Source organism: Mycetomoellerius zeteki, unplaced genomic scaffold, assembly GCF_001594055.1.
Source record: "Mycetomoellerius zeteki isolate Tzet28-1 unplaced genomic scaffold, Tzet1.0 scaffold407, whole genome shotgun sequence".
Classification (NCBI taxonomy): domain Eukaryota; kingdom Metazoa; phylum Arthropoda; class Insecta; order Hymenoptera; family Formicidae; genus Mycetomoellerius; species Mycetomoellerius zeteki.
In genome coordinates, this window is record NW_017257400.1 from 383 (window position 1) to 9763 (window position 9381).

The following is a 9381-nucleotide window of genomic DNA, read 5'->3' on the forward strand; positions in this document are numbered from 1 at the left end:
TTTCAATCTTTAATCTTCAATCTCAATCTTCAATGCGTAATCTGATTTGCGAAATATAAATCCGTTTTATTGAAATGTATCCATATCGAATGGTTGTCATTTTCCCACCTTAATTTTTTTTTCTGTTTATTAATATTTATGTTTATGGTATAAATGTAACACCCATACAATTCTTAGAGACTATCTGTACGTCTTATCACAATGTTTGCACCTTACTGCAACATAGTTCTTCTAACGAAGATAATGAAGAAGAAATCCGAACATACATTACCGTAGCCTTTAATTTTAAAGTAAGTAAAGCAACGTGACGTTTTATCTAAAATTAATTAACAGAAATATGTCAACGATTCCAATTTACTACATAAAACTTAATGAAATTTACAAGTTAAATTGATCATTAATTTAACAATACTAATAGCATACTGTAAAGAATTTATTGAGAAAAACATCTCAGCTAGGGTTCAAACTTGAACCTCTCGACTATCTAGGGCAGGACCCATAAAATTTAGCATCCAACATTTTTGTTTCTTTCATTTAGATTGCAGAAATGATAGGGTTCGTCTATCAGCACTGGGATTTGAGCGTGTTTTTCATCGACTGGGAACAACAGAGGACGATACACGATCAACCGAAGTACGACTCTCCGCGTACTTCTTTACAGAAATTGTATTCCAACAGATTTCCAAAGGGTAAGGGTAAATCTTCGAGAATAACATCGGACATCATCGCGTCCAAGCGAAGAAGAAGATTGCATAGGACGAACAAGAACACGAGTCCCAATGAAATATCCAAGTCTTCTTCGATTGAAAAATACACGCCGGATTTTTCTTCCATTTGTTCGATCGTGCCTTTGCAGGAGACAACCGAACGCAGTTATGTACATGATTTTCCAATCAGCGTTTGGAGAACCTACTTCATCGCGAACGAATGGTGCAAATTGCAAACCAGAAGAAGGATAAATGTAGCATTGCAATCGATTTACACTCTGTGTTTCCTGCAGGTCAGCTGACACAAAAAAAGCAATCTAATTTCATCCACAACACAATAAAATTTGAATAATTACATCGTTTTAGGTATTCGATTTGGAATCGTGGATGTTAGCGATACCGGAATCGATTATCTCGAATACATCATCCGAAACGGAGGACAATTTTACGCTGCAATTCGCGATTTGCACCTTCATGTACATATTTATATATCTCTCACAATGGTTGATTCGCTTTACGTTTTACGAGAGATACATTAGAAACAGACTGCAGAAGTTCGTAGATCTATGCTCGATCGCGAACATCTGTGTGTTCATATTGGCACATAATTATTATGGCTTTTATATCCATGGAAGGTAATTTAAGCGTGTCTTACAAGATGAAAGAGATAATTAATAACATTGCTTTTGATAGATCAGTACATAGATTTGCGGATAATGATCTTCGTACCTTGATAAACGATTTAAGAAAAGAAGAAGACGATTTATGTGCGCACAGAGGCCTGGTACCCGGCACAACCGACCAGACTTTTATATTATCGTTGACCTACTCGTTTAAATCGTTATATGATGAACTCATGAGGCAAAAGAATAATGTATGTAAGAGATTGTTCGTGGAAGAGCACCACTGTTAACAACACTTCATTTATTTTCATGCCTGCAAAAGAGAAAACCTTAATATTATTATACTTTTTTAAAGTAAGACTACTATGCAATCTAAAAATAATTATTATACAGTTTGTAATACATTTTGCACAGGGAAGCATGGAAATTTTAAAAGCAAGCGACACACTTTCTAGAAATTGGAAACAATCATCTGAAACCAGGTAAAAAATTAGGCTCTTTCTAACGCAATTTCTGGATCATTGTTTGGAAAATGAAGATTATATAATCAAAGAGCAGCACATATTAGAAAAATTATGGGACGTTCTTTTTGTAGATGCCAAAGACAAATCTGTTTTTTATACTGGTATTAGAAAATTACAAAGATTTTTAATGATAAAATTTAATGCAGATATTGTCATTTTAATGAATATAATTTTATTTTTGCAGATAATTATTCCTTCAACAAAGCTGTGTTTCATGGAAACGAATGGTTATTAGCGACATTTGAAATCACTGTGTTTGCCTTCTTTTTGGCATTGTATAATTTTTACATTTTCGCTTGTACAGCGACGGTTATCATATCTCAACACGGTTTTCATAGTAGCAATTTTTGCAACAATATATGCTGTTCAATGATCATAAATTATTTCTCTAATTACATGTTTTCAGTTATAGTAGAGGTTAATTTTTGTCTACCTAAGATTAAATATATGTCCAAAGAAATTGGCCCTAAATTAAAATTATGAGAGTGTAAGAAAACATTTTGACATTATGAGAAACAAGGTGAAAATGAGCAAATTTGCTAGGTGTTGACCAATGAAATTATTAGTATTCTAGTAAATTTGCTCACTTTTGTAATTTTCACCTCATTTCAAGATACAGAATCGATCCCCTTAGGGCCAATGGTCGCGTTCAGCAGACTCAACTGTTGCGGAGCGGATCAATGAGCTCTCGTTGCTATTGGATGATCTAAAAGAAAGTAACTCATGAAAACATGAAAATATGCCTTAAAACTGATAGCACGTAGAGTGCTGATGCTGACTAGATGCTGACTGTTGCGGTAAACTGAAATGATTCTGATTGGTCGTATTACTTTTTTGAGATTCTAGGTTTGTTCACGTCGCAAGCTCCAACATGCTCCTACCATAGCTCCTACTCACTTCAACATGCTTGGTAGAGTGAGAAGGAGCTATAGTGAAGCATATTGGAACATGTTGGAGCTTGCGACGCGACAAACCTTCGGTGATCATTTATATTATTTTTTATCGCTAAAAAAAATTAAAGGTCTGTTCTTTTTCCATCCCAAATTCTGAACTGGTTAAAGTGAGACAGGTATAGTGTGTTTGTTTATAATTCTTCGAAAAAGAACAGACCTTAAATATCGAGCATGAAAAGGCAATCTCTTCAATTTTTCAGCATCACTGCATTGTTCAGATTGTTCTTGGTGTTGGTGCTGCATCGGTAACCTTAGATTTCAGGCAACCTTTTGTCAACAACCTTTGTGTGTCTAGTTGCAAGTTATTCTGGATTTCAATCAATTTCGATGTATGAAACGGACAAAAGAGAGAGAGTTTTCGTAGAGATTCACGGGCTCTGGGAGTCGAGAAGAAGCCGAGAAGTTGAAGGTTAAATGCGGAAGAGACCGTACTGAGAGTCGAGTTGATCCTCGGATTCCAGTTGATTCGTTTAATTATGATAGCCATGGAGCTGTTGTTCGGAGTACAGATAAATTCTGAGATGGTCATGCCGATTACGTTGAGCGGCGTGAACCTGAAGACGAAAGTGGCGGCCCTGAAGCAAGAAGCCGCGGAAAGGTGGAATCTGCCCAAGGATTCCTTTGGTAAAAGTGACTTTACACTATTTGGAGATTGGTCTTTGTCGCCAGTATCTTTGTACTCTTTTGTTATTCGATCCTATAAAATTTAACATCAGATGTTCTTTGATTTTTTATATATTTGATATATACATCAAGACATTAAGACTATCAAAAATCCTCATCAGATTAGCTTTATTTTCAATCCTTAATAAGTTAGTCTTGTTTTCAATTTTTAGTGGAGTAGCCTTATTTTTTATCTTTCTTGAGGAAACTTCAATTCTAATTAAAAAAAAAAAAAATTAATTACAGTTAAAGCTTTTTGAAATAATTCCTTGTAGAATAAATTCAACTTTAGTATAAACACAATACTAATGATTATCTCTCGTTTTCTTTAGAATTTATTTATTGTGGGCTTATACTTGAGGATGATGCAACAGTGGAGTCTGTCGGATTGAAGAATGGATCAATGGTGCATGCGCTACAGAAGAAAGAGCCAGAGTCGTCAATATTGAATAAACATGTATCAGAAGATTGCATATTACAACTGGCATCGGCATTTAAATCTTTCAATGAGACCCCTGCATTTAGAAGTGCTTTGCATGTAAATATTGTTTACATAATGTTTATGCTCTATGACATATATATATATATATACTTTTATATCCTACATAACACGTAATATATACCTTTAATTATAATTATCAAGTATCATTGGAGAACATCTATCCAGCAAACAAGCTGACGTTATTTATCATCATTTTGATGCCATTTTGACACCCAAAACATCATTTTGATATCAAAATGACGATAAATAACGTCAGTTTGTTTGCTGGCTATATAAACATTGTGATATATTTCAGCGTTTAAGCAAAAGACCAGAGGTGATAGATAATATTATTTCATCCTCTCCTGGATTGCATGAGGATGCAGTCGCCATTGCCATGTTGCAGGATCCAGAATTAATGGCGCATTTCATAGATGTTGACACTGTCAGAAGGTAATTAGATGTATGATCTCCTAAATTTATATTACTTCAGAAATATTACGCAAATAGCATATTTTTCAAAACAATACATTTTTAGTATGAATATGGATTTAAAGCTTTTTTTATTGTCTCATATTTAGAATAGCACAGCTGCATCCAGTGTTAATCGAGGCAGCGCAGAACATTGCAGCGGCCGTGCACGAGGAAGCGCACAACGCAGCCTCCAGCGGCTCCTCCAGCAGTTCAGTGACCAGTTCACAGCCTACTACCGCACGTTCCTATAGCGTAGATAGCATGACCCTCGAGGAAGAAATGGCACGCGATATTGCCCACTTTTTTGCCACGCAGCCTATAAACGACAGTAATCTTCGTTTCCCTAATGTGTCGCCAGCTACGAATTCGCAGGCATCGCAGCGACTGGATAATCTGCCGTCCTCTACATCCGACGGTGCCAATCCACCCGCAACTGACAATCAAAGCACCGGCGTGATCACGCCACAGATGTTCATGGAAGCCATGAGACAAGCCGCATTGGCGACCAATTCAAATCCGCAGCAGCCAGCCGCGTCGCCGGCGACCTCCTTGTCGCCGGTATTACCGCTATTCTCACCACCGATTAATGATCTGCAGCGGCAGTTGGGACAGATGCACGAGATGGGTCTTCAAGACGACACGATAAACATTCAGGCGTTACAGTTTACCAATGGTGACGTGCAAGCAGCCATCGAACTTGTGTTTAGTGGTTTCTATGATAATTAATGGACTAGGAACGATGGGACGAGGTAATATAAATGATTGCGGTATTTGTACAAATGTTTCAGAAAATAGTGTTTTCCAGATGAGTCAGCCTGAATATCCACGACACATGTTCTCAATTTGTAACATACGTTGATGCTGAGTATTACTGAGTCATACAGAATGTGTTCAAGATGTGAAATTTACTGTTTGAGGGAGCCTTTTTTTATATGATTTTTGAGGTACATTGTTTACATTAAAATAGCAAAATCTGCGAAACTTCATGGTTCAAGAGTTATAAAGACTATTATTCTAATTTATTAGAATGCAGTACGATGTACTTTGTTATTAACATCAACGCAAAAAAAAAATTATATATATATTTATAAAGAAAATAGACATTATGTATATATTAAGAAAACTGTATTTAGTGAAATATGCTACACTTGCTAAATATATATAATGTATGAATTTTTATATCTCTGACAATTTTACATTTATGATGATTGCTCAAACAAAAACGTGACTTTTATTTCTTCTATGTAACGTTCTTGTGCCGTTATAATATGAATGAAGTAAAACGTTCGGACATATCACATATGCTGTAGTTATCTACAAATTTTTTAACCATTACTGATACATGATTTATGGAACTGTTATCTCGTCTTTTTCATGCGCCTGTATATAGATAATCGATTTTATATAGCATAATAAATTATACGAAGTCATCAGGAGTTCAATCAAAGTTTAACATATTTCATAAAAATCAATGCAAATATACATGCATATGTACATGTATGACTTTGATTAGATTTCTTTCTTCCTCTCTCTCTCTCTCTCTCTCTCTCTCTGTCTCTCTTTCAAAATAACATTAATATTGTGACCATTTTTTTATAGCATTGGATATTATCAATTAAAATTTTTATCAAACAATTGTATGTGCATACATACATAAGAAAATTTCGTTTCACAGAGTTGCAACCTAAGATTTAAAATTGTGATAAAAACTTTTATCCAACACATGCGAGCCACGTGGAATGATGCTTTAATATGTAGATATATCAGTGCCGAATGCTCGGACTAAATGCGTCATGCATGTCGACAGTGGTGTAGCATGGTTAACGTGAAATCGAATGCGTCGCGAAAAAACCTACACAATCGCGCGTGTCACATCTTTAAGTATACAGTCATCGTTTGAGAAGTTTTAGGATCTGACGTTGTACTTGACGTCAAATTAAGATTAATTTGATGAGTCAGAAGAGATCTAAGAACAATTAAATCTCGAGAAATGTAATTCTGATATTAAATTGTGATACCAGCAATATTATAGTTATCTAAAATATTAATAATAATTTTATTTCTATGGGATGTATGTAAAAAATGATTACATGAAAAATTAATGAGATATATGTATATTTATTGTACATTTATTCAAAAATAAATATATTATACATATAATATATTTATTTATTGCCACTTGGAAAGCGAATTCTACACAAGTAAAAAATTCACCATGTAAATTATTTGAAAATAACTTACAAAGAATATTTCATGGTATGATTTTCAAATAATTGACAATTACATCTTTTTTGGAATTGAAATAGGTTTATGCAAGTTTACTCTAACTGTATATATTTGCCACGCCTACCTAATTTTATATATAGCGCCTTAAATTGTACAATGGCTGTATTCAGCAGAGGAAGCAACTTTGCAACTGTATAAAATTCTTTAATATAATTAGCTTATATACATTTAAATCTAGTGAGGAACTAAGAATGAGACCAATCATACTCTTTACATTTTTGGAAGTGAAATCTCACTCAGAGTAAAAATTGAGCGAGTCTAAAAAAAGGTGGCTCAATTTTCAATTTTTAAGAATGAGATTTCACTCTTTACAGTGAGATTCACTTTAAGAGAATAGTAAAGAATTTTATAACAGTGGCAAAGTTACTTTATTTGCTGAATCAAGATATCAGGGGTACCCATAATCAGGCCTTATATTTAAGCATCTAAACTTAAGACTTCCTTAAGTTCATCTTTAGATGCTCCGCAGCCAATAAAATAATTCGTGAAGCATCTGAAGATAAATTTATGGAAGCCTTAAATATAGATATATACCTGTATAAGGTCTGACTCAGGCTGACTATGAATACGGGTAGCAAAATACAGATAATAGGGAGTTTTTGCAATAACGTGGCTTCAGATACGGTGAACGCTAAAGTCACATTATCCTTTTCTTAATTATAGTTGCTCAACTAATTAAGAAAAAGATAACGTGACTTTAGTGTTCACCGTATCTGGATAAACGGTATTGTAAAAATTCCTTGATATAAAAGAGCGAGTCATGTAATTCGTACTCGATCGGGACAGCTGTTATTGAGATCGGATAATCTCGTCTGACGCAACACGCCGGTTCGCGTAAAGGAGGCACGGCAGTTGTCTCGCACCATGCTTAGCGCCGAGATACTACCATATCTCCAGGGGGTCGATTGCGTATCTCGAAATGAGATGAAAATTACAAAAGTGAGCTAATTCGCTAGAATATTCATAATTTAATTGGTCAATATGTAGTGAATTTGTTCACTTTTGTAATTTTCACCTTATTTCAAGATATGCAATCTTGATTCAGGAGATACATTTGCGAGAGAGAGAGAGAGAGAGAGAGAGAGAGAAATGCGCCACGCGCTACAATAGGCCTGTTTTTTTGGCTGAACTTTTGCACCAAGTGATCTTTCTTCCTTTTCTCTCCAGGAGGAAAGAAGAGGAAGAAAGACGAACTGATGCAAAAGTTCAGCCAAAAAGAACATACTACACCGGCGACGGTGCGTTGATGCGTATGCTCTCATGGTGTGCCGGTTCGGTCCGCCGGTTCTCGTACTTCTCGCTCACGCATTGGCTGCGTTCGGAAACGTCGCTCGGATGCCTCCGATGCCTCGGATTCATCATCCGTCCTTGTTTAACATTTAATTCGAGGCACCAGAGGTATCCGAGCGACGTTTCCGAACGCAGCCATTGGAGCGAGTTGAGTGTAGCGAAGCCCCGAGGTGAAGGGGATTTCTGCAACGGTCCGGTCTGTCAGTAAGAATCGGGATTTCGTATGGTTCGGACACGTCGGAGTCTCCCCACTGTTCGCTCACGAGTGACACGAGTAACACGTGCTCGCGACGTCTGGCGTGCAAGCGCACCCATCCATCTCATTCACACGAACGTACGTCGGTACGCGCGCACCGAGGTACACGTGTCGATCCTGCTCACCTTGCCGATTAGATTGGCGAGGTGCCGGTCTGGTTGAAAAGGACCAGCGAGAGACACCGTGAAAGGCTATCAAGTTTTCGTCGCGATGACCGGGCTTTGGAGAAGCCGCCTGGCTGGATAGAGCGCGAAAAGGACGACGTACATTCCACTAGGATCGAGATAAATCTGTGCAGGGTGCGAGGTTATGGGGAAGCTGAAGATTTGACGATTGAGAGGATCCCTTGTTTGCAGGACTGCGAAATTAGCGAACGAGAAGGTGAACAGATTAAAGAGCGATTCTTCCGTCGCGCTTTCAACGCTAAATATAGTCCGCAATTTCGAATTTTATCTTATAAATATGCCATAGTTTCTTTAGCTTCCTCCCTTTTGGCGGGCGTTTCTTTTCTGTTGTCCGTAAGTTTTACAGTGCGACGTGGAAAGTCGTGGACAGAGGCGACAAGAGAAGACGGATGACCAGTCTAGACCGGTCGCGTTTAGCGTCGAATGCGCGACGAGATTACGAGAACCGCGAGAACGCGATCCCTCGATTTCGCCAGGGCGGACAAGCTGTCTGCGCCAAACGAGCCGGTCGCGTGCGAGATATGGTGGAAGGATTACGTAATCCTTCCATGGTGCGAGAACAAACTCGTGGAAGCACAGGGCCGGTTAAAGTAAATGTCCCAGTAGTCGGACATTTAAGCGTTAGGTTCTCAATAATACAATTTATAATATCAAAAATAATACAATTTATAATATCAAAAGTAATACAATTTATAATATCAAAAAGGTTTTTAACATAAATATTTATATTCATTTGAAAACTCAAGACTCCCTTAAGCAAGAAAAAATTATTTGAACCCACTTATAACAATTATTAATTAAAATATTTAAATAAATAATAGAATGCATCAATGGCTACATTTATACTTACTCCGCGACCTATACGATAGATGTTTTTGTTTAACCTACAGGATAAACAAGGGCTACGTTTACACCGTGCGCTTGGTCCGCGACCTATAC

The 9381-nt window shown here is 36.9% G+C and overlaps 3 protein-coding genes across 4 annotated transcripts in view; all 3 read left to right on the forward strand.

Annotated features, from left to right (window-relative positions):
- Positions 1 to 177: 177 nt before the first annotated feature.
- On the forward strand, positions 178 to 2337 carry LOC108726241 (meckelin-like; the record flags this gene model as incomplete). The annotated part of the gene is given in 7 exon segments (XM_018453692.1): positions 178 to 290; positions 539 to 1000; positions 1074 to 1342; positions 1401 to 1581; positions 1745 to 1955; positions 2039 to 2182; positions 2261 to 2337. Coding segments are annotated over 7 exon segments (1457 nt in total), but the record flags the coding sequence as incomplete, so codon positions are not given.
- Positions 2338 to 3032: 695 nt separating this feature from the next.
- Positions 3033 to 5407, forward strand: LOC108726252 (ubiquitin-like protein 7). Of its 2 annotated transcripts, XM_018453710.1 has the most exons (5): positions 3033 to 3431; positions 3803 to 4008; positions 4268 to 4404; positions 4533 to 5174; positions 5231 to 5407. In XM_018453710.1, the coding sequence occupies exons 1-4, from the start codon at positions 3284 to 3286 to the stop codon at positions 5149 to 5151; spliced, it is 1110 nt and encodes a 369-aa protein (XP_018309212.1). In that variant the 5' UTR covers positions 3033 to 3283; the 3' UTR covers positions 5152 to 5174; positions 5231 to 5407. The 2 variants fall into 2 exon arrangements, with proteins under 2 accessions (XP_018309212.1, XP_018309211.1); XM_018453709.1 differs by having other exon boundaries at positions 4533 to 5407.
- Positions 5408 to 8143: 2736 nt separating this feature from the next.
- Positions 8144 to 9381, forward strand: part of Ncc69 (sodium chloride cotransporter 69) — a 24195-nt gene continuing 22957 nt past the window's right edge. The window contains exon 1 of the mRNA XM_018453750.1: positions 8144 to 8638. The gene's annotated coding sequence lies outside the window, so the exon portion shown is untranslated. The remainder of the gene's footprint in view (positions 8639 to 9381) is intronic.

Bases quoted from the DNA above. Each gene is read 5' to 3' on its own strand.
- LOC108726252 (XM_018453709.1), top strand. From the start codon at position 3,284: ATGATAGCCATGGAGCTGTTGTTCGGAGTACAGATAAATTCTGAGATG. The intron at 3,432-3,802 runs GTAAAAGTGACT...CGTTTTCTTTAG, and splicing joins TCTGCCCAAGGATTCCTTTG to AATTTATTTATTGTGGGCTT. The intron at 4,009-4,267 runs GTAAATATTGTT...GATATATTTCAG, and splicing joins CATTTAGAAGTGCTTTGCAT to CGTTTAAGCAAAAGACCAGA.